Source organism: Peromyscus californicus, unplaced genomic scaffold, assembly GCF_007827085.1.
Source record: "Peromyscus californicus insignis strain IS unplaced genomic scaffold, ASM782708v3 Scaffold_10__1_contigs__length_136768540, whole genome shotgun sequence".
NCBI classification, from domain to species: Eukaryota; Metazoa; Chordata; class Mammalia; order Rodentia; family Cricetidae; genus Peromyscus; species Peromyscus californicus.
In genome coordinates this window covers 92,798,304-92,825,921 of record NW_026294391.1, presented here as the reverse complement: position 1 = coordinate 92,825,921, position 27,618 = coordinate 92,798,304, and the positions used below count along the sequence as shown (strand labels likewise).

The window sequence follows — 27,618 nt, the reverse complement described above, 5'->3', positions numbered from 1 at the left end:
TGTGCATGTGCATGCAAGTCTGTGTGTGTGTGTGTGTGTGTGTGTGTGTGTGTGTGTGTGTATGAGAGAGAGAGACAAAGACAGAGACAGAGGAGACAGAGAGACAAAGACAAACAGAAATCAAGAGCATGCTTACTCATTGCAATACAGACTATACTAAAGGAACTCTGTGAAAAAAAATTCCAGAGATCATTCTCTTAAAGTAAACTCACTGGGTGAATTAACTTTTCTTCTATATGGCAACTGTATGCTAGACTCTGTGAAGTAGAAATACATGAAAGAGACTCAATTTCAAAAAATAATTCATACACAGGTGTAAATAGGCTGATAGAAGATGAAATTTAATTTCAGGATGCCGGGTTTTGGTTCTCCTTTTCACCACTAACTAGTTTTGTTACTTCAGGGAAGTTAGTCTCATGATTTGTTTCTTTCCAATAAAAAATGAAGGGAAGAATCTAACCCACTTGACTCATAGATAGTTACGAGCGTCACTCTTAATAATACATACGCAGCCTCTTTGTAAACAGTTTGCTAGGTGACCATAGTCTACAGACACACGTTCCACTAATGTTTAAGTAAGTGCTGTGGGATGTTCTGTATGGCAAATGTGTTGCTGATTAGTCAATAAATAAAACACTGATTGGCCATTGGCTAGGCAGGAAGTGTAGACGGGACAAGGAGGAGAATAAAGCTGGGAAGTGGAAGGCTGAGTCAGAGTGACACTGCCAGCCGCCATGATGAGAAACAGCATGTGAAGATGCCAGTAAGCCACGAGCCACGTGGCAAGGTATAGATTACTGGAAATGGATTAATTTAAGCTGTAAGAACAGTTAGCAAGAAGCGTGCCACAGCCATACAGTTTGTAACCAATATAAGTTTCTGTGTTTACTTGGTTGGGTCTGATGGCTGTGGGACTGGCAGGTAAGAGAGATTTGTCCTGACTGTGGGCCAGGCAGGAAAACTCCATCTACATTTAAGTTCCAGATAGTATGCTTCCGGTATCAGGTACATTGAGAGGTCCAGAGCACTGACTAGAATTATTGCACAATACTTTGTGGAGAAAAGGAAATGAGAGTTGAACCTTTACAGTCAAGGACTTCAACAGGTGAGAAAGAGTGAAGGGAGAAGGCTGTCTTGGTGGAGAAATTAACAATAAGTAACAACCACAGAGACCAGAGGAAACATATGATAAGCTATATAAAAAATATATGTACAAATGTATGACAAGCTACACAAAACATGATGAGGAATAATGTTTCCAGGGTGGTTACAACAGACAGTAGATGGTTTTTCTGAAGGTCCAAGGGAAGACTAAATAGTGGTAGTGTGGACTCCTTTTTAGGTAAGTCATCATGTTATTCATGCTGGACCAAGTATAAGCTCAATCAAGGCAAGGCCTTGTCCTTCTTTCTCTAATGCTTATGATACTGCTAGGCACATAGGTGCTGTGGGATGGTCTGTATGTCAAATGTGTTGCTGATTGGTCAATAAATAAATCACTGATTGGCCCGTGGCCAGGCAGGAAGTATAGGCGGGACAAGGAGGAGAATAGAGCTGGGAAGTGGAAGGCTGAGTGAGAGAGACACTGCCAGCCGCCATGATGACAAGCTGCATGTGAAGATGCCGGTAAGCCACGAGCCATGTGGCAAGGTATAGATCAATGGAAATGGATTAATTTAAGCTGTAAGAACAGTTAGCAAGAAGCCTGCCACAGCCATACAGTTTGTAACCAATATAAGTCTCTGTGTTTACTTGGTCGGGTCTGAGTAGCTGTGGGACTGGCAGGTGAGAGAGATTTGTACTGACTGTGGGCCAGGCAGGAAAACTCTAGCTACACATAGGAAGTGCTCAATAAATTCTTAAGAAAAGATGACCAGATGGTAAGCTGTAATTCTTCTGTGGCTGTTTTAATACTACTACCTACAATTATTAACCTCTGGAGCAAGGATTGTGTTTTAACTCCCTCTATGTAGTACAGCCCCATCTGCTGTTGGGAATTATGAAATTCTTTGCAATTATGCCAATACTTGATGTGTTTTGGTTTTTCTCCTCCACTCTGTTCCAGAAGATTCCTTACCACCAGTGAACAATAAGGTGACCAGCAAATCATGTGAGTACAATGGAACCACTTACCAACATGGAGAACTGTTCATGGCTGAAGGGCTCTTTCAGAACCGGCAACCCAATCAGTGTACCCAGTGCAGCTGCTCGGTAAGACCCTGCATCTTAATGCCCCTGCCGCTCACTACTCAGATCAGAAAGGAGCTGCCTCTGTCCTTGTCGTTTCAGTGAAGCAGACACTGTAATGTGTTTGAATGAAGATAAAGTGTATTTAAATCTCGAGCCTCCCTACCTGTCCAAACTACCTGATCTTCATTAAGTTTGAACAATTGTCAAAGAGCTAAAAGTCACAATGATTCTCATAACACTATTAGTCACTGTGTACACTTTATTTTAAAAAAAAGTTACTTACCTAATTGTGTAGTACAGAGAATATTAGACAGAGAAATAAAATAGGGTAAAATAGATATTTAGAATGAAGCATGAGAGGAGCTATCAGTGGCTTCTCAGAGAGGGAAAGTCAAGTAGCAGCTTCTTGGGTAAGGCAGGCATCAGTTTTCTTTAAGGGTGTGTGGCTCCTGGTAGGTGGCTCATTCTCCAGTAGATGACTCTTCATGCCCAAGAGTATATGAGTGGTACAAATAGGCTTAGTGGTTTATCAAAAACAAAAAGGACAAGACATTGGGAGGACTTGGGGATGGGGATGAATCTGGGAGGAGTTAAGGGAGGAGTGAGGGAAGAATGTGATCACAATACATCGTATGCATGCATAAAATCCTCAAAGAATTAGTAAAATATGTCTTAAGAAGATGAAGCATGAGAGGGGGAGGCTAGAGGATTGTCACAAGTTTGAGAACAAGCTGAGCTACACAGCAAGACCTTGCATCAAAAATTTCAACAAAAACAAAACAAACAGCAAAAAGATAAACAAAAATGAAACTGGCAGAGCTTAGAAATATCTTTACTGACTGGGGCAATAAACACTGTATTATCAAGGGTAACTATAGAATCTCTTCCAGTTGGGATTTTTAGTGAAAATTCAGTATCTCAGTATGACATTATTTTTCTAATGGCCTTTCAAGCCTAAGTAGGATGTATATCCAAGAACAAAGCACAAGGTTTAAGAGATAACATTTAAAGGGGGAATTCTAGAAAATTGAAATTATTTGAATAACAGATGCAACTCCCAAGTAAAGTGGCTCCTCTCCCTTGCCTCACATGGATTGAGCTGTCCCCTCCCCTGTCTTTTGGTTTTGAAAGAAGACTTTACTGAGTGTCATAAATAGTGGCAATGGCACAAATTCTCATTTCCATCCACTCCCAGCAGCTAGCTAGGTTATGATAAAGACCAACAGATACAGTAAAAATAAGAGAGAGGAATAAGGTTTGGAGGCTGGTGGCAGCCCTCCCAAAATACTGTCTCTTTCCTTGGGCCCAGATGCCTGACAAAGATTGCTAACTCTTTGGGGAGTTCATCGCTCTCATGAAGAAGTAGGAAATAGGAAATTAAATGGTGCATAATGAAATGGAAGAAGAACCTAAGACTAGCTGTAAGTGAGCAGTGCCATGTTTTGATTCCCAGCTGTATCCCAGGTACTGAGGTAATCCCTGACAAATAGTTATCTCAGATCAGCCTGGAATTGACTCTTGCTTTCCTTGGCAGGAAGGGAATGTGTACTGTGGTCTCAAGACTTGCCCTAAACTGACCTGCGCGTTCCCAGTCTCTGTTCCAGATTCTTGCTGCCGGGTATGCAGAGGTAAGTGTCCTACATCCCAAGAATCTGAGGATCGCCATCCAGAGTAGCAGAATTTAGGAAAGAACAAAATACCTCTCCCATCGCTGAAGGAAAAGGAATTGGTTGTGGTAGTCTCTGTTTATAGACACGGTCTCATTTCTGTAAACGCAATGGACTCGTCATCTCCTCAAACCTGTCTTTTCTTCTTTAGCTTCTGTTTTGGTTTTACAATGATACCAGATTTTCTTTCTAGGCTCATACTTAATCACCTTTAACTTGGCCTTGTTTGCCTCTTCTCAGATTACCAGATCTATCAGCAATCTTTTCTAGTCCTTCCCATTTGGCAATATTAATATTTTCTTCCTTAGCTACATATAATCAATGAATGTATCAAGCATCTCCTGTATGTAAAACTAAAACTAAACTGTGCCCAATGCTGTGTATAAAATATATGCATACAGGACGTTGCTAGAGTGTTTATCATGTTTGTGTGAATTACAAAAAGGAACCCCATACTTAGGATACTCTATTGTCATTTTCCAGAAAGTTCCTATATATTTAGAGCTCCAACTATGGCACCCTTGAGCAGGACACAACCTACACAGCCATAGCAAAGATACATTCTTTGCCCCTCTAGAATTCATATTTCACCAGAGAAGACAAAAAATAAATAAGCTAGCAAATATATAAATATAGACCATATAAATATTATTAAAGCAATAAATAAAAAATATGATTTTTTATCAGAAGTTTAAGCCTGAATTGTGAGGAAGGCCCTGGATTGAACATCTTGAAATTCAAATCTGAAAGATGAAGAGGAGCCGTCTATTCAAAGAGCCTGAGGAAGAGAATTCTAGACAGAGATGAAAAATAGTTCTAAAGCCCAGGAAAGGAAGTACTTGAAGCATTCCAAGAGTCTGAGGAACAGTGTGGCTGGAATAAGGTGACTGTGGTTGAGAATGGCAAGAGATGAGACGAGGCTGAAGGGATGAGCAGAAGTTAGAACATGCAAGGCTGTGGAGGCTGTGAAAAAGGAATTTGGTTTTCAGTTTTTCATGCCCTGGGAAACCAGTGGAAATTTGTGAGCAAGAGTACTGTATGGTTCCATTGAAAAGGGCTCACTGGCTCTTTCATCCAGGCTATATTAAAGGGAGGCAATAATACAGGAGGAGAGGCCTGAGAGGTTGGTAAAGTGACCTCTCCATTATGGGAGGATGGGCCTTGCCCTTGGGATCACATTGCAGAGAAGTCGTCCTACGTGCAGCCTTTGGGGTCATAATGCTTCAGTTTAAGCCCAAGCTTGGCTATTTTCTAGCTGAATGACCACCCTAAACATGTCTAACAGTCTCTACAAGAAGGAACATGGTTGCAAGATTTAAGTGGGATAACGCAAGAAAGGGTCTAAGACAGTCTAGATAGCCTGAGGAATCAATAATGAACAGTAGGCAAATGTGATATGTATCTACACATTGTTTTTCAACCATGGATGTACATAGGAATTGTCACAGTGCACTTCCTTCAGGAGAAGAAAGTGATTCTAATGTGTAGTCAAAGTTAAGAAGCACTGGGTTAGAAGAAAATTTTATGGTATTTCCTTGTGGAAGTCAGGTTGACTAGCCCTATTATTGTTTCCATCTTACTCCTTCAAAACGATGGCTTTAACTATACTATACCTCTATTCAAAAGTCTTTATCCTCACATGTATAATACTTAACAATATTCCAGAGGTGATTCTAAGCATCATTTACCCTGTCCTCTCACTGTCAATGTTTTTGTCCCATAAGGACCATGTTGATTCATATCTGGACCACACCTACAGTGACCTTGGAGTAGGGCCCAATAGTCAGTATTTCAACTGAACTATCATTCTTTCTGCAGTAAAATGGTGGTGCATGGACAAGCACTTTGATAAAACCCTCCAAAAGTCACTGAAGATAACCATCACTGATGGTTTGCTAATCTGCATTGTACAATGAAGCTGAACGTGCTGAAAGTCTGAAACCAGGATGAATGGATGGAAATGCAATCAACTTTAATCTCTGATTTGTTGGCCATCTAATTGTTCTGCTACAAGTCTATACTCATTCCTTTTAATATCCTACCTGTCCATCCCTTATAATTCAATATGGGTTCAATTACAGCCTAATTACATTTTTGTTTTAATAAGGCCATGCATCTTTCCCTACCTGTTTCTCACTCTGTGTGTGTGTGTGTGCATGTGTGGTACCACAATGCTGTTATTACATTTGTCAAAATAATAGAATTGTCTCTCTCGGTTTTTTGACATTTGTTCCAGCTTAATTTTGATATGGTCCAAAGTCCAAAAGTCCATTCTGCACAGAGATATGCATGGGGTTGCTGATAAACCAGCTGGTCATTCTAATCCTGTCACGATGGCAAGATTATTTTGTTTAGAAAGGGGGATAGAGAAATATAAACTGGAGAACAATTAATAAAAGAAAGGACATTGCTAGATGGAGTATTATTACATTGAAGAAGCTGTAAGCTGCAGAAAAAAGGCTCTCAAGACAGAAGGACATGGATTTGCCATTGCAGGACCACCACCTACACCGTCCGTTAGACAAGCCACTTAACCACCCAGAGCCTGGGATTTCTCAGCTGTAACAATGAAGGATGTGATGGTATCCACCACCCACAGTGGTTGTAAAGATTAACTGCCATGGCATAGAGTGCTAGGATAAGGCCTCATACAGAGTGATTGCTTAAGAAGTGGCAATTATCGTGAAGTTAAGTAGAACGGAGCCTTCCCATGTCTGATAGATTTGCCTTTTATTTATTTAATCTCCACAGACAGAGCTTTATTTCTAGTCCTTCTTGTGGGAACAGATCCTGGTACTGACTGTCTTCACTTCTCTTGTCACAATTTAAATTTTCCCTTTTAGTGAGTCCTCAGAAGCAGCAGATGAAAGCTCATTATTACTGATCATGCATTGTCCCTTCATACGCTTAACAATTCATTAAATTCTTCCTTTGGCATCTCTAGCCTAAATGCAGGACTTTCTTTCATCTTTCTTTATAAAGACTAAATCCCTCACTTTTATAAAAATTGTTTTTTCTGTGCCTCCAATTTCTTTACATCTTTCAGTTGTATATAATGTGCTTGAAATGCCTTTGATGTTCCCATTTCTGAAGCACCTAGTGATTTTTTTCTGTTGAAATGATGTTTGTACAAAGGTGTATCTTGTTGAAGCATATTACTCACACAGCAGGGAACCCAGACACTTCTTCCCTATGCTGACCACCCTAACTGCAGGCCAAATACTGAAGAAAAAAAAACAACAACCTTTTGAGTGCTGAACTTGCAATCCTTCATATAAAGGGCCCCATTGAAACAGCTCGTCTGCACTGTCACCAAACACTAATTCTCGCCTGTCTCCCTGGGTCAGACAGCAATCTTAGACTCAGATTGAATCTCAGCTCCGGCCTCGGTTGTTTAGACATGTCTGTGAGGCTGGGACAGTCAGAAGAGTGTTGGCAGGGTGCATGTCATTGCTGGCACTTCAGCAAACCTCATCTGGACTGAAAGCTTAGTGCAAACAGCCGCTAGAACCGTGAGGGAAAGTTTATCAGAAGAACCCATCTCTGCAGAGATGTAGTACTGCCATATATGGGGCAGACAGACCTCAAATTAAACCCACACCCAGCTTTCCCCTCACCATTTATCATTTCGGCTTCCCGTCTCCTGCCTATGTTGCCAAGTCAAAGGGGAAGGCTATGTACTTGGACTATGGACAAGGCAGAAGAATTTAGGGTAAGCTGCCGGATGTATTCAAAGCCTTATTTTATAGATTGTGTGGCTGTGTCACACTTCTGTATGCACCAGGCAGTGTTTAAATGCTTACATCTAGAGTAACTCACTTGATTCTCACCACAGTAGTGGGAACTCTTTTCATTCCTATTCCACAGCTAGGAAGTGGAGAACAGAGGTTCTGAAGTGATCTGCCCTAAAGTAAGAGAAGAGGCAGAATCAAATGTTGAGCCTAGTCACTCAGATTCCAAAGTTCCAAATCAGTAATTACCACATTAACTATTGGGATACTTTTTTTTACTTGCATCGTTATATGCTAAATGCTTCTCTTTCCCAGAAAAATAAGGTGTCCTAAGAACAAATTCCAAGATCATTTTTGTCCACCATTTCATCTCTAGCCCTGAATCAGGACCAGGTACTTAGTGGTTACTTAACAAGTGTTTCATGACTGAATGGAAGTAGATATTTACACCCAATATTCTCTGATTATGAAGAGAGAGACAGATGGAATGGCAAGGTCCCCCTCCAGTTGTGAGTGAGTATGTTGGGGCATTACAGAGAAGGATGGACTGTACAAGTTACTCTTAAGGCCTATACTATGTGCCATATAAGTTCCTTTTTTCCTTTACTGTCTTGCATCAGAAGACATTCTTGCCACAGTACAGTAAATGTGCCTCAACAGTTAGTAAAGCAATTTGAGGCTCTGGAGTCAGAATTATGGAGATTTATTTATTTATTTGTTTGTTTGTTTGTTTATGTCTCTTACTCCCATGAATTCTCTCACAAATCATTAACTTAACAGCCATGCCATATGCCACCAAAGACAGGTGTCATAAAAGTCTGTAACTGAAAGGAAAGAGGATCCTAATCTGGAGAGTAGGACAGAAATCCCTGGAGTATCTCCCCTCCATCAATTGCCATGATTTCCAGGTCACTTTGTCCTGTTCAGGGTGAGGAGAAAGTGCTGTGGGATGGTCTGTATGTCAAGTGTGTTGCTGATTGGTCAATAAATAAATCACTGACTGGTCAGTGGCCAGGCAGGAAGTATAGGCGGGGCAAGGAGGAGAAAAAACTGGGAAGTGGAAGGCTGAGTGAGGGAGACACTGCCAGCCGCCATGATGACAAACAGCATGTGAAGATGCCGGTAAGCCACGAGCCATGTGGCAAGATATAGATTAATGGAAATGGATTAATTTAAGATATAAGAACAGTTAGCAAGAAGCCTGCCATGGCCATACAGTTTGTAACCAGTATAAGTCTCTGTGTTTACTTGGTTGGGTCTGAGCGACTGTGGGACTGGCGGGTGACAGAGATTTGTCCTGACTGTGGGCCAGGCAGGAAAACTCAAGTTACAAGAAAGGGGATCCGAAGTAAGGGAGAAAACTGGTGACAGACAGACCTACAGTCTCTGAATTCCTGATGCTGCCATCAAACTAGCGCTCCTGCCTGTGCTGTTTGTACTGTGTGCTCTACATTGTATGTGCTCCCTGATACTTCAATCTTTTGTTGCTTGCTTGTGTAAGTGAGTGAACAGGTTTTTATTTTAACTTGAAACAGAAAGTCCCTATATATCCCAAGCTTGCCTCACATTTGTGATCCTCCTGCCACAGCTTCTCCAATGCTGGGATTATAGGTTGGTGCCACCATACCTAGCTCTTTGAAGAGCTTGGCTTATTTATTTTTAAAGGCTTTAAAACAGTCTGGTCCTTCTTTACCTGTAACTCATTATCATTTTTTTTAACGTGAACGTATGTTCAGACACTGTAGCCTAGAATATACCATTTCCCTTGTGTTATATATCTCCCTTCAACTTTTCCCACCACAAGCTTTAAATGACACCTTCCTTTCACCGATTAGAATGCAATCCATTTTTTTAGGAGCACAGCTGAGACTGAAGGTTTTAAAAATAGTTTTTAATTTATTACTTGACAGTTTCATACATGTATATAATAAATTTTGTTTGTATTCACCCAGTATTCCCCTCTTATCCTATCCCACTACTCCTGAAACTTTTCTTCCCTACAATTCTCCCCCCTTACCCTTTACTGAGGAATTATTGGCAGTTAATGAAACTCCACTTCTAGTAGTTCTGACTAATATATATCTAGCTTATTGACTTCCTGCTTTAACTAACTGTAAGTCTTAGTCTGGCTCATACATGCCTTGGTCTATCTTGTGTTGCTACAGCACAATACCTGAGACTAGGTAATTTAAAGTAAAGAGGTTTATCTCAGAGTGCTAGAGGCTGGGCTACCCTGTCTGTTAGGTAAGGCCGACATGCTGCTCCATACACGACAAAAAGTAGTATGGAAAACAGGGAGTTTGAAAAGCAAGGAAGAGTACAAAGACGCTGAACTCCTTTTTCCCACTCTCACAAAAGATCCAGTCTCCAAAGAAAGATGCTAACCACTCTAACACCACACCTTCCACATATCACAACCAATTTTGTATATAACCTTTGACAGGGGCAAACCACATTTAAACTATAGCAACAGAGTTTAGCATTTAAAATATTCTACTATTTTCTTGTGTAGTTCATTGTTTTGTGTGTCTTGTCTTCTGAGTTGGGCACGTCTGTAAGTAAAGAACTATCTTTTCTTACCCTGCTACCTCTAGCATAGAATTAGTCAGATATCTTGCTGGTGGGTTTCATAAAATCTAAGACAGACACAATTACAAAATAAATGCTCTTTGCATGGTTTCAAATTCAGGACTGGATAGGAGACAGGTGAGGTAGTTAAACTCACAGCCTGTTCAGTCCACACTAATTGATCCAGTATGCATGTCCACCCAGCATTCATTCATCTCAAATGAGTCCATGGACAAAGCTAAAGTTTCTTTTCATTAAATTGAGATTTTTATGCTGTTTCAAGGATACCAAAACTGGAAAGACCTGTTTAAAAGTAACTTTCCCGTGTTCAAAAATACTGCCATTTAATTTAAATTTCTTTTTAAAATAATTATTTTATGTATATAAATATTTTGTCTCCATGTATGTTTGGGCACCAACCATATGTGTGCCTAGGAAACACAGAGGCCAGAAGAGGGCGTCAGATTCCCTGAAACTGGAGTTACAGATGGTTTTGAGCTACCCTGTGGGTGCTGGAAATCAAACTTGGATCCTCTGAAACAGCAGCCAGTGCTCTTAACTATTAAGCCATTCCTGCTGTCCCTTATTTAAGACTCTTGACTTGTTTTTCAAAAGCAGCAAAATTGCACCTCAAAAGCTACCTTGGCTAGATCTAGGCATCATCAGGGAAATTGTGTGCGTGTGCGTGTGCGTGTGCGTGTGCGTGTGTGTGTGTGTGTGTGATATTTCATTTTTTCTAAACACTATAAAAATATAGAAAGTTTTTCAGTTTTGGAAATGAAGGAGAAGCCAGGTGTGGTGGCGCATGCCTTTAATCCCAGCACTTGAGAGGCAGAAACAGGCAGCTCTCTGTGAGTTCAAGGCCAGCCTGGTCTATGTAATAAGTTCCAGGCCAGCCAGGGCTACACAGTGAGACCCTGTCTGGAAAAACCAAAACAAAAGAAATGAAGGAAAAGGATGAGATGGTAACAATATATCCAAATATCGAGCCTTACAAATCAGTCTTGGGTTGTTTCCAATTTACCACATTTTCAGCAGAAACACTACTATCTCCTCCTGGTCAGAAGAACAGGAAGGAAACATGACTTGAAAAGCAAAATCTGGGCTGTAAACGGAACTCAGTGGTAGAGTGCCTGCCTGGTGTGTAGGCATCTTGGAGGTCTGTCTCCAGTACTGTAATTTTTTTAAGCTAACGTCCATGTTGTGTACCTGAAACTTTATGCCTGTTCTTCACTTAGCAGCTTTCCATTTCTCCTTCACAAATTAATCAGTTATAGATGTCCATTAAATATTGCATCTAGAGTTAGCAACAGTGGCTCCTACAGATTTAAAAGGGAATATTCCATCTTAAATATTCATACTAAAGTAAAATAATAATTTATCATACTATCATCTACACTTGAAAACATTGAAATACCATACTTTCAAAGCTACCCAAAAGTCTGACCACTGTTAGTAATGTCTTTTTAAAAGTGCATCACTTGTGGTTAGGAATAGGGAACCATTTTAGAGATTTGCCAGTGACGTCTGCTTTTTTCCCCCCAACTAGAACCTTTTTCCTTCCATGGAAACTTCCTAGGTTGTTTTGTTTTTTCTCCATTGTTTGTTCTAAGAATTTATCTCTACGTGATGGTGAACTGTCTTAGGACCCCCACCCTTTGGACATCGTGTTCTTTTTAGAATGTATCTTATTTCTAGGCTATTGCTTCCTTTAGACAATGGATAGGACACCACTGACTTCCATATAGAATTTAAATTAGTAGACAAGTGTCCTAATTGGCCATCCGGGATATCCTGTCAGGATCAACAACATTCCATCCTTTTGTGGAGTTATAGTTTTTTTCTGTGATTGTGTGAGTCTGATTATAAAAATAAAAATTCCCAGTGCAGCATTTCACAGCAATTATTTCTTTATGTGTGATTAAAGCCACTTTTTCCTTAGCCTTATTAAGTACTCCTAGGCATCTTCTAGCTGTCCAGAGACTCACCTTTGGATGTGCTCATTGCTCACATTAGAATAGTCTCCGTGAACCTGGACTCCATTCTTTAGAGGACTCAATCTTAATTCTTGACTGAAAACATAAGTAAATGGTAAAAAACCATAAGAAAGAACAGCAAAGCCAAGCAGAGGAATCTTATCTGAATATTACCCACATTCTAACCATAAAACTTTACTAAGTGCTGTCTCCACAGCACAGGTTACATGGACAGTGTGTAATCACCTAGTTGTTTCACACACACAGCTACCAGGACTACATTCACTTTCTGTTTCCTTTTGGCTATTAAAAGCAGATGCATGTCCCCTATTTCCACCAAGGATCCCACTCTTCTTTGGATAAACCAAGGCCAAAGGACTGCTCATAGAAAGAAAGAAAAAAAAACCTTCTATTCATTTCCATGTAGTTGCCCTTTTCCATCTTGCTTGCTTTTTTTTTTTTTTAACTTTCTGATACGGTAGCACGGGACTCTGTGGATACTTGGAATTTTAACACTATACTTTATAACTATGATTGAACTGCTTCCCAACAAAGCAGATAGCTACCCTCTTAAGATTTGTTTTAGCTAAATGAGAAAAGGGGTTTTAAGTAATGTACAAAAACTTATTTCCTAAAAACATGAAAATAAAGAGAGATCTGGCATATATACGAAAGAGCCTGAGCAATATGAGCTCATAGAAAATTGAGCTCCTCCCTCTCATATATATGCCTATTCTTGTGTGTCTGTGTCTGTGTGTATATATTCATGTCCAGAACCTTGACATCTCATGATTCAGAAACAAAATGTTCCTCTTTCTATGTGAGGGCATTAACAGAAGAATGAGTTTAGATTAAATAAGCATATAGAACCTAGTAAGGGCATAAATTATCTCCTTACTAGGTTCTATGTGCTTATTTAATCTAAACTCGTTCTTCTGTTAAATACCTACACATTTGTAAGAGTTTTTGAGGCTTGGTTTTTCCCCACTATGTGTCAGCTGTTTTTGAGGCGAAGGAGGAAAAAGCAATGGAGAGAAAGGAATGGAATAAGGGTGATAGACAATGCTTACATGATAATTTGCATGTGCTAGACACTGTTTCAAGCATTTTCAATATACACTAACCCATTTATTCTTCAAAGGCCTGTAAAGTAGGCATTGTTGTATCTGTTTCAATGATAAGGAAAATGAAACACAATGAGGTTGATGGATTTGTCCACAGTCGCACATGCAGAAAGAAGAAAAGCTAGGATTTGCAGCCAGACTCTGCAGTTCTACTCTACTCTCTTGGCCATTTAATCTATGCTGCCTTTCAACTTGGGGAAATGAAGCAACTTTGAGAACTCTGTTATCTCTGAGGCTACTGGAAAATACAGTCTCTGTGATGACTCTTTCTAGGGACTAATATGGGACTCTGGGAAGCCATGGCCCCATTTTTTTTTTTTTTTTTGGTTTTTCGAGACAGGGTTTCTCTGTGTAGCTTTGCGCCTTTCCTGGATCTCACTCTGTAGACCAGGCTGGCCTCGAACTCACAGAGATCCGCCTGGCTCTGCCTCCCAAGTGCTGGGATTAAAGGCGTGCGCCACCACCGCCCAGCAATTTTTAACCATGGGTTTGTATCTATTTAACCACATTACCGTTGAGAGACTACAGTGTTGGTATACACACCAGGCACTTACTAGTTGCTTTACTCTGTGCCTCCTGAAACTCAGCCTCAAATGCATTCATGCTCACAGTGCAGTTTTATGAAAGTGCTGTTCATTTTTCTAGGCAATTGCCTTGCACGTGGCAGGTGGAGATCTCGTGATGGCTTTCTCTGTGCTTCCTCTTCCATTTCCCCTCAAAAGCTCTTTCACTGTTTGCCGTGGTTCTGCTGCTTTCAACTCATCCCTGTGAAAATATGGGGATACCAACCCCCACCCTGATGATTCACGTCTTTTTAAAATGAAGATTGGAGTGACTATAGAATTTGCCCCCTTAAACCAGACATTTCAGAAATCAGGAGATGAAGTCGTAATAATTGTGCCTGGCAGATAAAAAGAGAGAGAGAATAAAACTAGGTTAGCCTAGATAAATTAGGCCTTATGGCCACCTTATTTCTGATGTCTTATGTGGTTCAGAAGTGATTACACACTGGCATACTTTTCTGTTGGGGATCTATCTTCATGGGTATATCAGAATCTTGTTCACATAGTCTTTTTGAGAGAGCAGAGTTTGCTTCTTTGACCTACTCAAGCAAACCAGAGATTAATGGAAGTTGTGGAAGTTATAAACAGTCTGAATTTCATCCTAGCTTTTGACCATTTTTCAAATACTTGGTCTCCATTTCTCCCATTACCAGAAAGCCAAGCCATTCCAGCCCCATAGGGTACCACTCAGAGTATAATTGAGATTTGAATGAACAACACATGTGGCTTTTAAGGTTAAATGAATATTGTTTGACATACAGTACACTAGAGTTGTTTTTCATTTTGGTCTAAAAAATTGGTTAAAAATTACATCTTTTTGCTTCTCGGAATTAACTAGAATCCATCTGTCTCCATTAGAATCACTGGGTTTTTTTCAAAGCCATCGTTGAAAGAAAAAAGTTCCATATCACTAATGACAAACTGTTCAGTGAGTAGAGAAAATGAAACAGTTTTTTAGGGTATTGGTGCCTATTTTCCCCACGATATAATAGCTAAGATTATAAATGGATATCTATTTTTAGCTATTCAGACAGACACTACCAGTTTAGGAGCTACTTTTAGACATACAAAGAATGAGCATCTAAAATGATTATTTCAGTATGTTGATGATGACTTCGTTTAAAGAGGTTAACTCAAGTGTTAAAACCTTTAGCAGCTATTTACTAAAGTGTTCAAACTTGGGTAATGTCATTTTGATGACTTTCAAATCTCAAAGGTGACAGAAATACTAGCAGCCCATAGTGTATGTAGTATATATTATTTATACATTATATGTTATTATATAGTATATGTATTAATATATAGGATGCATACAGTAAACAGAGTTTCTCTCTCTCTCTCTCTCTCTCTCTCTCTCTCTCTCTCTCTCTCTCTCTCTCTCTCTGTATACTCAGAAATTATAGCTCCAGTGATTTTTGAAGTTGGTAAAATACTTCATTTTACACATGTGTATCTGTCTGCAAGCCCTCAGATTTCCAAATACAGGGCTGAGGCACATTCATCTGACCTTGTGTTACAGGATATTAATCTTCTGCTGCTGTACTTGACACTGGCTTACCTCATTTGCGTTCCAATCTTAAGTTTCTGCCTATTGGTGATTGCATGTGTCTGTAATGATTCTGCCGTTTGACTGGACTCTGAGTACTTAAAGGCTCTTTAATGAGAAACCCTTTCAAATCTCCAGTACCTACATATAATACACTGAACTTCGGTGACGTCTAGCTAAGAAGCCCCTTGTTTGCTAGTATCAGTCAGGAAATCTTTAGAAATGGATGTGGTGAAGAGAGCTGCTCTGTGGTTCTTCTTGTGTAATTTCGTTTCTCTCTTCAGCTACTCAGAACTGGCTTGGAGCCATATCATGTAGCTTTATTACATTTCATTTTACCATTTGCTGGTAAATCCCTTTCTAGTTTCTAATCATCTTTCTGGTCTACTTTCATTTGGCTCAGACCCACCACTGCCAACTAAAACAGGACACGCAAATCTCAGTTTATCCCTACTCAGTCACTGTCAAGGACACTGAACACCTCTCTAGATTCTCAAGCTGACAATCACTTTATACTGTTTTCTTCTCTGCTTTCTTCCTCTGTGATCACATCTACCATCAGTCTTAATACTTTCTTTTGCTCTGCAGTCATGTGCCTCAGCTTTCCTCTCAGAGCAGTTTGCAGTGATGCATGGCCTATCACCTGTCACCATAGCTGCCTCCTGGTTAGACTCTGAGGTTTTAGTGGTCCCCAGCTAGGCTATACTGTGCTGCCAGAAGACTCTTCCTCGGATATCATTTGTACTATCGGACCCTCTATCTAAAAATTAATAACAGGATGAAATGTGAATTTTTCAACCTGCTTTTGATGCCCCCAAATTATTTACAACCCCTTGTTAACCTCATCAACACCCTACTTTCACCCTCCTCCTCCTTCCCCACCCGTTCTCTCCAATCAGTTACCAGCCCCATATTTTCCCAATCTAAAATTTCTATCCAAACAATACCTGATTTCTTCCTGCTCACTTCTGCGTAGCTTGCTATTTGCAAAGTACTGCTTCTTTGCAAATGTCATTCATTTCAGCTGAGGTGCTCTGCCCACACCAGCAGTGTCCCTGTAACACTTCTGCATCTATCTCTAAAAAAATGGGCCATAGTTCATTTAAAATGTTTTTCCCATGATTCCATCTGACTTGTTCATCTTCCCAACTCAATATGGCCTAAGCATATATATATATATATATACATATATATATATGTATATATATATACATATATATATAATTTTTTTCCAGTTGCTGAGCTTCATATGTTTTTAAACTGCATCTTAAACTAATGTCCAGTCACTTCCACATTCAACGAGAACATCTTGAGGGCAAGGGCCCAGAATGATTTGTCTCACTTGCAATAGTATCAACCTTTCCACTTCTGCATCATTCAGGGCTTGTTATTTGACTCTTCAGCATTATTTCCTGTCATAGCCAACTCTCACTGTAGCCAGTCAGAGTTTCCACATAGGTCTTTAGACAATTTTTGCCTATCATCTGCACCCACACAGGAAGAAAACTGTTCTTCCAGCACACACTCAATTTGATATTTTTACTACAGTTTAGTTCAGTTATTAAGCCACTGATATGTACCCAGCAATATACCAGCTGTTCCAGCCCAGCTATTTTTAAATTTCTGTATGCATCCAACTCCATTGAAGAGATCATCAAAACCTAAATTATTGGCCCTTATCCCATAGTTTCTGATTCAGTAGGTCTGGGGTGGGATCCAAACTTTTGAGTGTCTAACAAATTCCCAGATAATGACAAGGACCACACTTTGGAAAGTAGTGACCAAGAAGATACAAAGATAGTGTAAGGCATATCTCATTTTAAGAAATTTACAGTTTGTCCACAAAGGACCAAGAAACATTTCACAGTGGAAAATATTTACAATGCTTTGTTACTCATTCATGCTGCAAATGCTGAATGAATACTATGTACAAATTGCTATTGTCAGTGGTACTATTACATCAATGACCAGGATAGACAAAAATCTTGATTTTTATGGCAGAATTATAATGAGAGAAAACAGAAAATGAACAAAATATTAAAAATGTAAGGCACTTCTAAGTATTCAAGAGAAAAAAAGAAATTCTAGGGTTGTCAGAGATTTCCCAGTTCCATCATTTGATGGCAATGTAGTCACAAATACCAAAGAGTAAGCTATGCTTTTATAGGATGAACATGATTATTCAGGAATCTGGGGGCCAGCGACTTGGGTGTTAATCTCAATGAACATTGTTTAACTATGAATAGCTACATCTACTTTACCGAGCTTTGGTTTCTCCATCTGTTTCATATAACACTTGGACAAAATTGTGTCTGAAGTTCTCTACATTTCAAATAGTGTAGGATACTAAGTCCTTCAGGCAATCAGAACTAAGTAAATGAGCTAGGCACTATAGCCCAAGCCTATAATCCTAGAATGTGCAAGTCTAAGGCAGGAGGCTATCAAACTAATTTTCAAGCTCTTTCAAGTCCTAAAAAATTACATGAATTTCCCCAATGGTTCTGTCATGTCCCTGAACCAGTTAAAATGTTACTATTTAGTTTTGAGGATTTGAAAGCTTGAGAAATGAATTATAACAGAAAATTCTTTCTGTTTTTCCATGTTCTGTGTTAGCCCATTCAAGAGCTAGTTAGTGTTTAGCATAATATACATACAATATATATTATGCACACACAATACTTCCATATATATGTATGGTCATAGGTTACCAAAGCTTCTTGAAAATTACCCAATTTGTTTCATTTTTAATCAACTGATAAATATCCATATCTTTTGTATGCTTATGTCTCCCAAAACCTTAACATAAAACCTTTCTCTTTGAAGCAGTTACTCTGAGTTTGGTGTGGTAATGCACACCTGTAATGCCAACTTAAGACAGAAGGAAGGACCATGAGCTCCAGTACAACCTGAGCTATATAGTGAGTTCAAGTTTAGCCACAACTACATAGCAAGACCCCGTCTTAAAACAGAACATCAGCTATTCTGGAAGACTTCAGTAATAGGGGGTTTACTGTCCAAAGAATGGAGCATATGGACCTAGAGCAGTGGTTCTTGACATTCCTAATGCTGCGACTCTTTAAAACAGCTCCTCATGATGCCATTGTTTTTTTCTGCTGAGTAGTATTCCATTGTGTATATGTACCACATTTTGTTTATCCATTCTTCAGTTGAAGGGCATCTGGGTTGTTTCCATGTTCTGGCTATTACAAACAATGCTGATATGAACATAGCTGAACAAGTGCTCTTATGGTGTGGTTGAGCATTTCTTGGGTATATGCCCAAGAGTGGTATAGCTGGATCTTGGGGGAGATTGATTCCCAATTTTCTAAGAAAGCGCCATATTGATTTCCAAAGTGGTTGTACAAGCTTGCATTCCCACCAGCAGTGGAGGAGAGTTCCCCTAGCTCCACATCCTCTCCAGCATAAGGTGTCTTCAGTGTTTTTGATCTTAGCCATTCTGACAGGCGTAAGGTGGTATCTCAGAGTTGTTTTGATTTGCATTTCCCTGATGATTAGGGATGATGAGCAATTCCTTAAATGTCTTTCGGCCATTTGAGTTTCCTCTGTTGAGAATTCTCTGTTTAGTTCTATAGCCCATTTCTTAATTGGACTGTTGGGCATTTTGATGTCTAATTTCTTGAGTTCCTTATATATTCTGGATATCAGTCCTCTGTCAGATGTGGGGTTGGTGAAGATCTTTTCCCATTCTGTAGGCTGTCGCTTTGCCTTGTTGACCGTATCCTTTGCTCTACAAAAGCTTCTCAGTTTCAAAAGGTCCCATTGATTGATTGTTTCTCTCAGAGTCTGTGCTACTGGTGTTCTATTTAGGAAGTAGTCTCCAATGCCAATGTGTTCAAGACTACTTCCTACTTTCTCTTCTAGCAGGTTCAGAGTAGCTGGATTTATGTTGAGGTCCTTGATCCACTTGGACTTAAGTTTTGTGCACGGTGATAGATATGGATCTATTTGCAGCCTTCTACATGTTGATATCCAGTTTTGCCAGCACCATTTGTTGAAGATGCTTTCTCATGAGGTTTGCAGACAAATGGATGGATCTAGAAAAAATCATCCTGAGTGAGGTAACCCAGACTCAGAAAGACAAACATGGTATGTACTCACTCATAGCAGGATACTAGACATGAAACAAGGATGAATTGTCTGCTACTCACATCACCAGGGAGGCTACCCAGAAAACAGGACCCCAAGAAAGACACAGGGATCGCCCAATGACAGAGAAATGGAATGAGATCTACATGAACAGCCTGGACATGAGTGGGGGTAATGAAAGGCGAGGGTCGAGGGAAAGAGAGCTTGGGGGAGCGGGAGATCCCAGCTGGATCAACAACAGAGAGGGAGAACAAGGAATAGGAGACCATGGTAAATGAAGACCACATGAGAATAAGAAGAAGCAAAGTGCTAGAGAGGCCCACAGAAATCCACAAAGATACCCACACAACAGACTGCCGGCAATGGTCGAGAGACAGCCCGAACTGACCTACTCTGGTGATGGGATGGCCAAACACCCTAATTGTTGTGCTAGAAACCTCATCCAACTACTGAGGGATCTGGATGCAGAGATCCATGACTAGGCCCTGGGTGGATCTCTGGGAGTCCAATTAACGAGAATGAGGAGGGTTTATATGAGCGAGAATTGTTGAGACCAAGGTTGGATAAAGCACAGGGACAAATAGCCAAATGAATGGAAACACATGAACTATGAACCAATGGCTGAGGGGTCCACACTGGATCAGGCCCTCCGAATGGGTGAGACAGTTGATTGGCTTGATCTGTTTGGGAGGCATCCAGGCAGTGGGACCAGATCTTGTGTTCATTGCATGAGTTGGCTGTTTGAAACCTGGGGCCTATGCAGGATTGTTTGGCTCGGCCTGGGAGGAGGGGACTAGACCTACCTGGACTGAGTCTACCAGGTTGACCTCAGTCTGTGGGGAAGGCTTTGCCCTGGAGGAGATGGGAATGGGGGGGGGGGGGGCGTTGGGGGGAAGGTGAGGGGGACGGGAGGGGGGAGAACAAGGGAATCCGTGACCGATATGTAGAACTGAATTGTATTGCAAAATAAATTAAAATAAATTTAAAAAAATGGAAAAAAAAAGAAATAAGGAAACTGTGATAAGAAGACATTAAACAAAGATTCAAAAGTGAAAAAAAAAAAACAGCTCCTCATGTTGTAGTGACCCCCAACCATAAAGTGATTTTTGTTGCTATTTCATAACTATAGTTTTGCTAGTGTTATAAATCATAATGTAAATATCTGTGTTTTCCAATGGTCTTAAGCAACCCCTGTGAAAGGGTCATTCAACCCCCAAAAGAGGTCACAAACCACAGGTTGAGAACTCCTGACGTAGAGAAAGGTGTGACGGATCAAAATTAAAGACAGTAGTATGCTGTTTTATTACTATAGCTCTGTAATATAGCTTGAAACGTGGCACAGTAACCCCCTTAAGCTCTGTTCTTTTTATTTGGGATTGCTTTGGCTTCCATATGAATTTTAGAATTTTTCCCTACCTATATACCTATGTATATATGTGTATGTGTTTGTGTTTATGTGTGTGGGTGTGTGTGTAACAATAATAACTAAAGAAGAGTTCATGAATTTGAGAGTGAATGAGGGAGGGACATGGGAGAAATTCGAGGGGGAAGGAGGAGTGGAACCAACCATTGTAAATAGAGCACTCACATGTGAATTTCTAAAACAATAAAGGAAAAGTAAAAAAGACAGCATCTTGGATATAAATACTCTAATCATAGCAAGTTTAACTTTTACTTTTAAGTCAATTCATAGCTTCTCAGAGACATCATGGTGAACTTAAGTCTTGACCAATGAAAACTTCAAAATTCATTGTTTAAGGGTAGTGTAAACACACATTAAATACGATCTGTAAAATACTTAACTGTCACTAGAATAAAATAAGCAAAAGTGATGATGATGGCTATATTACGGTGAAAAGCGATTATTTTCCCTTTTATATTCCAAATCTTGGATAATGTTAACAGTTAGTCTGTTTAGAAAATGATAACTACTTTCTTCTGAGTTGTTTTGAATCATGAGACCCACCCAGAGAAATCGTTCAGTGCTGTTTCTTGAAGGGTAGCCACAAGATCTAAAATGCCTTGAGAACTTTAGAAACATTGCTCCAAAAATGTGGCTGGGTCAAAAGGGTGACAATTTTCCCTTCTATGTATGTTTGATTCTTCCTTTATTTCTTTTTAATAAACAGGGGATGGAGAATTGTCGTGGGAACATTCTGATGGTGATATCTTCCGGCAACCTGCCAACAGAGAAGCAGTAAGTGTGAAGAGCTCCAATATTTCCACACTCTACAGCAGTAAGCCAAGCTTTTTCCCCCATAGGAAAAAAATCTCCATCAAATCCAAAAGAGGACCCATTTCTAACATCACTTTCTCCTCCTCCCTCAGAAAAATCAAATGATGTCATCACCAACCTCTAAACAATTTACCATCTGTAATTAGGGCAAGAACATGAACAAATTGTAGCCATAGCCTTTTGTCTAGATCAGAAGTTGGTACTCTCTTCGGATGACCTGATGAATCTGTGTGTTCTCTCTAAGGAAGACAGTCACCACCCCTATTCTCAATAGTGAATGGTTTCTATGGGATTTTAACATACTCCACTTCATCCTTCTGGTCAGATTCTTTATAAACCTGAAAGCTCTTGATCATGCAGTTGAAAGAAAAAAAAGACTAGGCCAGATTCTCCTTGCTTTACCCTTATTTCTGTTGTTAGCACAAATCTTAGAATAAGCCTGACAAATCGGACTCTATATAGATAGTAATAGTGTACATTTAATCAATTAACAAAAAAGTACATCTGTAAGAATCAGTGTCTAAGAAGAGTTATTGTTCAAACATCTTAAAATTTGAAAAGGAAATGTTCGAACATTCCTTTTCACATAAAGGAACTTGTAAGAATGTTTCCAAGTACAAGGGTGTTTGTCATTGCACACAAACAGGTGTTCAATGCACCTACTGAAAACGAACAATTTTTAAACTGTCACTGCAGCATTGTTTTCATAAGTTTAACAGATTAACATAAATATTTATCAATATAGGCTTGGCTATATACATCCAATCATTGGGATACTGCGGTGTTATTAATAAGAACATAACGAGTGTTGCCAAGATGGATCAGCAGGCACTTGGATGCCAAGCTTGAGTTCTAGCTCCAGGACCCACATGGTGAAAGGGGAGAACCATCTGAAGTATTCCTCTGACCTCCGCACACAGCCATCCATTGTACATGTATGATCACACACACACACACACACACACACACACACACACACACACACACAATAAATAAATAAATAAATAAATAAAGTAATTCTAAAAGTAAAATTGTATCTAAATGTAGCAAAACAGAAAACTCAATAAGATAATAAAACAAATGTAAAATGTGTGTGTGCTTTTATAAATGTATAAATGAGCACTATCTGAAGGGTCCTATATCAACATAAGAATAGTAATAGAGGGATAGAGTAGACATGAGGAAAAGCAGACTTTGACTTCTTAACTTAATCTACTTCATGTTTTTCCATGGTATAAATTAGTTTAATAATAAATAAAATCATGTGATTTTTGTAAAACCTTAGAAACTGGAAATAAGTCAAGAGACTAGGTAATTATAGAACAGGCTATTTTCATAAATAGAGTGGGCATGATGACAGAGTTCACAGACTTTGCTATTGAATGACAGATGCAAACATCACTATGTCACTTAGGCTAGGATTCACTGTCATCACAGTGGCTAGTTCTGACTTGCACACCCCATCTTGCCAACACCATACCAAAAGCTTCAGCAGTGGTAGTACATAGTTTCAGTTTGCTTTACTACTTTGCAGTATTGCTTTCTGAACACTGCTACTTTGGAATTAGTGTAGAATTGTGGACAAGGTGGAAAGCAATGCTTCAGACATCTCACAAAAGCAAAATTTATTCCACAAGAGAGAGTGAATCCTCAGTCAGGAAAAGATTTTCTCCTTTCTACTCTGTCTGATTTAGAGTGAGATTCTATACAGATCCTAACAAGACATGGTAGCAGTCTCAGTTTTCCATGTTGTAAATTTCCTCTTTCCCTTCAACCCAGTTTTTCGTTTTGGTTAGAAGTTGAGAGCAACTGTATTAGTGGCTGTCAGCTAGATGTCATTCAAAACTTCAGCCACAGTAACCTTATGCTGTTCAGCTGCCTCAGTAAGCACTGAGACCACTTCAGTGGGCTTGCTGCTAAATGTTATTCATTTGCTTTCCTTCTTTTCTTCATTTTATGCTCCTCAGAAGCCCTATATCTTGCCTTTCAGCCTCATTATTTCTCCTAAAATTCCATAAGGGATGACTTAATCTAGGCTTGTAGCAAGCAAAGCAAACATTTGGGACTGGAAGACCACAATGGCCAGATGGTTCCACTTTATTATAAGTAAACATTTTAATTTGTTCTAAGGTGGATTGATACTGTATAATATGATTTGAGTAATACATAGCATCTATAGTAATGGGAAAGTATATACCTGGCACATAGTAGGCACCAAATAAATAAACATGTTGATTGAAGGGGTATATAAGTTATAATGAAATAAAAATGAGGATGGACTCTGAGTTTTGTCACCCACACCTTTAAATGACATTAAATTTACCAGTAGGATAGTGAAAAAGTTTGGTATATGTCTTAATTAGGGTTACCATTGCTGTGATGAAACACCATGACCAAAGCAACTTGGGAAGGAAAGGGTTTATTTGGCTCGCACTTCGGTATCATTGCTCATCATCAAAGGAAGACAGGACAGGAACTCAAACAGAGCAGAAACCTGGCAGGAGGAGCAATAGAGGAATGCTGCTCACTGACTTGTTCCCTATGGCTTGCTCAGCCAGCTTTATTATAGAACCCAGGACCACCAGCCCAGGATGGCATCACCCACAGTGGTCTGGGCCCTCCCATATCAATCACTAATTAAGAAAATGCCCTACAGGCTTGCCTACAGCCCAATCTTACTGAGGCATTTTCTCAGTTGAGGCTCCCTCCTCTCAGATGATGCTAGTATGTGTAAAGTTGACATAAAACTAGCCAGAACAGCATAGAAATAGCATGAAACAGATAAAAATCTACTTGTCAGTCACATTGTTGGAAAACAACGTCAGAATGCCGTATAAAGGTTTAATGAAAGGTATAGACTTTGGGGCTCTTTAATTTCAGTGTAAAATGTTTTTAATTTTCAATTTTTAAAATAATAATGCCAGTTAAAAATGTTTGGTAAGGAGATTGGCCTAAAAGTTCTTCTAGCTAGGGACTGTAAGCTAGTAGTAACTGAGATACAATGATTTTGTGGTTGTGTGGATTATAACACATTCTGAAGACACTTTTCAAACCAAAATTCCTTTTTAGCTTCAGGTAACTATAGTTTACTTAGAATTATAAGAGCCAATACAGAGATGTCTATATGAGCTAATACAAAGATATCTATGTCCTTTGCCCAGTTCTCTCCAATGGTAATATCCCACAAATCCACAGTAAAACATTAGAACTAAAAATGTCCTTTAAAGATCCTTTTGAGACCCTAATGTTTTTCATACTACCAATCAATAATTATCCTTTTTTAAAAATCTTATTTATATTTTTAAATATATATATGTATGGGGGAAGGGTTTACATATGAGTGCAATACCCATAGAGGCCAGAAGAGGGTATCAGATCTGGATCTGGGATTACAGATGTTTGTGAGCTACCAGACATGGGTATTGGGAACCAAAATCAGATCCTCTGCAAGAGCACAATATATGTTGTTAGTCGCTGAGCACCCCCATCCCATTATCCTTTCTTTAAAAATTCACTAATATGTAAAATTTTATCAGTGCCGTGTAGTATTTCAATAACATATATATATACACTGTGTAGTGTTAAAATCATGTTAAACATACCTATCTCCTCATTTATAATTTGTGTGTGGTGAAAGCGTTCAGTATTCTTTTTTCTAGATGTGTGCAATATGTACTTCATTATTATTCTATATAATCAATAGAATGCCATATCTTCTTGCTGCTGTCTATAGCTGGAGTTTTCTCCAGTCCCGCTTGGGCCCACAGCCGCTCAGACCCAAGTAAACACACAGAGACTTATATTACTTATAAACTGTATGGCCGTGGCAAGCTTCTTGCTGTCTAGTTCTTATATCTTAAATTAACCCATTTATATTAATCCATAAGTTGCCAAGTGGCTTGTGGCTTACCAGTACTTTACATCTTGCTTCTCATGGCGTTGGCTGGCAGTGTCTCCTTTTCCTCTCCTTTCTCTTCCTGTCTCTCTGTTTGGATTCCACCTGCCTCTAAGCTGCCTTGCCATAGGCCAAATGGATTTTTTTACCAATCAGAACTACACATTTTCACAGCATACATAAAGACATTCCCCCATCAGCTGTCTAAGTAAGACTTAATGCTCACCTTTGCCCCATCCCCTCCTCCTCACTACTTTTGCCCAGTAACACGTTCTACATTTGATCAATTCTTTAGATTCTTATACGAGTGAGACCATGCAAAACCTTCATCTTTTAAACATGAGAGCATGGAGGAAGGAGTTTCTGCAGGGCTTCTGCAATGGAGGAGCTTTTTCCCAATGGAAAAAGGATTATTTTAAACCCACCTCAAAAGTTGAGCAAAGTTTTCAGACCTTCAAGTTAGTAAGTCAGAAATATGAAAATACTGAGCAAAAAAAAATCACATTTGAAGCAAACTTTTTTTTGCCTTTTTTCTCCACTCAGGCAGCCTTTTCACAACTAATTTTTAAGATGAGCTCCAAGTTCACTTACAGTTATAAGGTCTTAAAAGCTTTTCTTCTATGCTCATATTTATGAGGTAGATTGGCCTCTGAAGTTTTTTTATTTGATCAGAGGATGGACTCCAAAACAACCATTATATAGACTAAGTTGGTAATATATAGAAGTCTATATGTATACACATATAGATTATTGCATACACTAACAATTAATGAAAACAGGCCATAAATTAGAAAAAGAGCATGGAGGAGCATATGGGAGGGTTTGGGGGGAGGAAAGGGAAGAAAAGTTAAAATTACAATATAATCTCAAAAGGTATAAAAAGTAAAAAACATTTACACATCCATCACCTCCCAACCTCTTGCCCCACAGGAAACCCTTTATGTCTGTGATTCCCTACCTCTGCCTATAAAATTCCTGAAGCTCAGGCCTCACTTCAGACCAGTTACATCAGGATCTCTGGGAGTAACAACCTGCTCCTAGCATTTTGAACAGCTCCTTTGGTAACCCTTAATTGCAGTCATAGTTGAGTTCCGTTTGTGTATGCTGGTAAACACCACAGCTAAAAGACCTTCTGCTTGAAATAGCTTTTAGCTAAAAGGTTGTTAACCATTCTTCCTCCTCCTCTTTCTACTTCTTTTCTTCTTCCTCTTCCTGTTTCTGTTCTAAATACTACCAATACCACTCCATCCTCAAAACTTCAACCTTGTTGTTCTGGATAAATTCCCTTTCTGTTCTCAGCTTCTCTACCTACAAAGCAAAAGATTCACATGATGTATTAGTCACTTCTCTTTATGCTGTGACAAATAGCTGACAGAAGCTACTTAGGAAGAAAGATTACTTGACACACAGTTTCAGAAGATATCATCCCAGCATGGCAGAGGAGGCATGGTAGCAGGAGTGGACCAATTTGTAGTATCAGGAATAATCATTAGAGCTCCTCACATAGTGTGGCTGGACCAAGATTTAGAGAACCAGACTGAAACAGGAGGGAAGTGTAAGTTCAAAGGTCCACATCCAGTGACCCACTTCTGCCAGATAGATTTCACATCTCAAAGGTTCCCTAACCCATAGCACCAGCCAAGGGCCAAATGTGGAGACATTTAAGACTTTAAGATGAATATGTGGGGCTAAGCAGTCTACAAAAGGTCCTCTGCTCAAAATCTCTGATGCTTCTGGTTTTCTTCTTTGTTTGAAACCATAGCCCATACTACTCCATAGTGCTAAAGAAGAGTTTTACATTTTGTGCTCACAAGTGTGAATCAGAGAACATAACATATTTTTAATTGTATTGCTGTTGAACACCTTTCTTTTGGCAGCAGTGGGACACTCACCAGGCAAACTTTCTTCTCCTTGTTACTTTGGCAAAATGTTGTCAAGCAACAGAAAGGAAAGAATAGCCATTGTGGAATGCTACCGATTATGGCAAAAAGAGACATATAAACCATGGTGGGAAT

General features: G+C 39.4%; 1 protein-coding gene across 4 annotated transcripts in view; it reads left to right on the top strand.

Moving 5' to 3' along the window:
* Positions 1–27,618, top strand: part of Chrdl1 (chordin like 1) — a 130,608-nt gene that overhangs the window by 81,583 nt on the left and 21,407 nt on the right. For 2 of the 4 annotated variants that reach the window (XM_052737365.1, XM_052737350.1), the window contains 3 exons: positions 2,069–2,211; positions 3,725–3,818; positions 21,602–21,669. In XM_052737365.1, the coding sequence (XP_052593325.1) occupies positions 2,069–2,211; positions 3,725–3,818; positions 21,602–21,669 (305 nt within the window). Of the gene's footprint in view, positions 1–2,065; positions 2,212–3,724; positions 3,819–21,601; positions 21,670–27,618 lie in introns of all 4 variants that reach the window. The other 2 variants (XM_052737373.1, XM_052737357.1) reach the window with 1 other exon arrangement.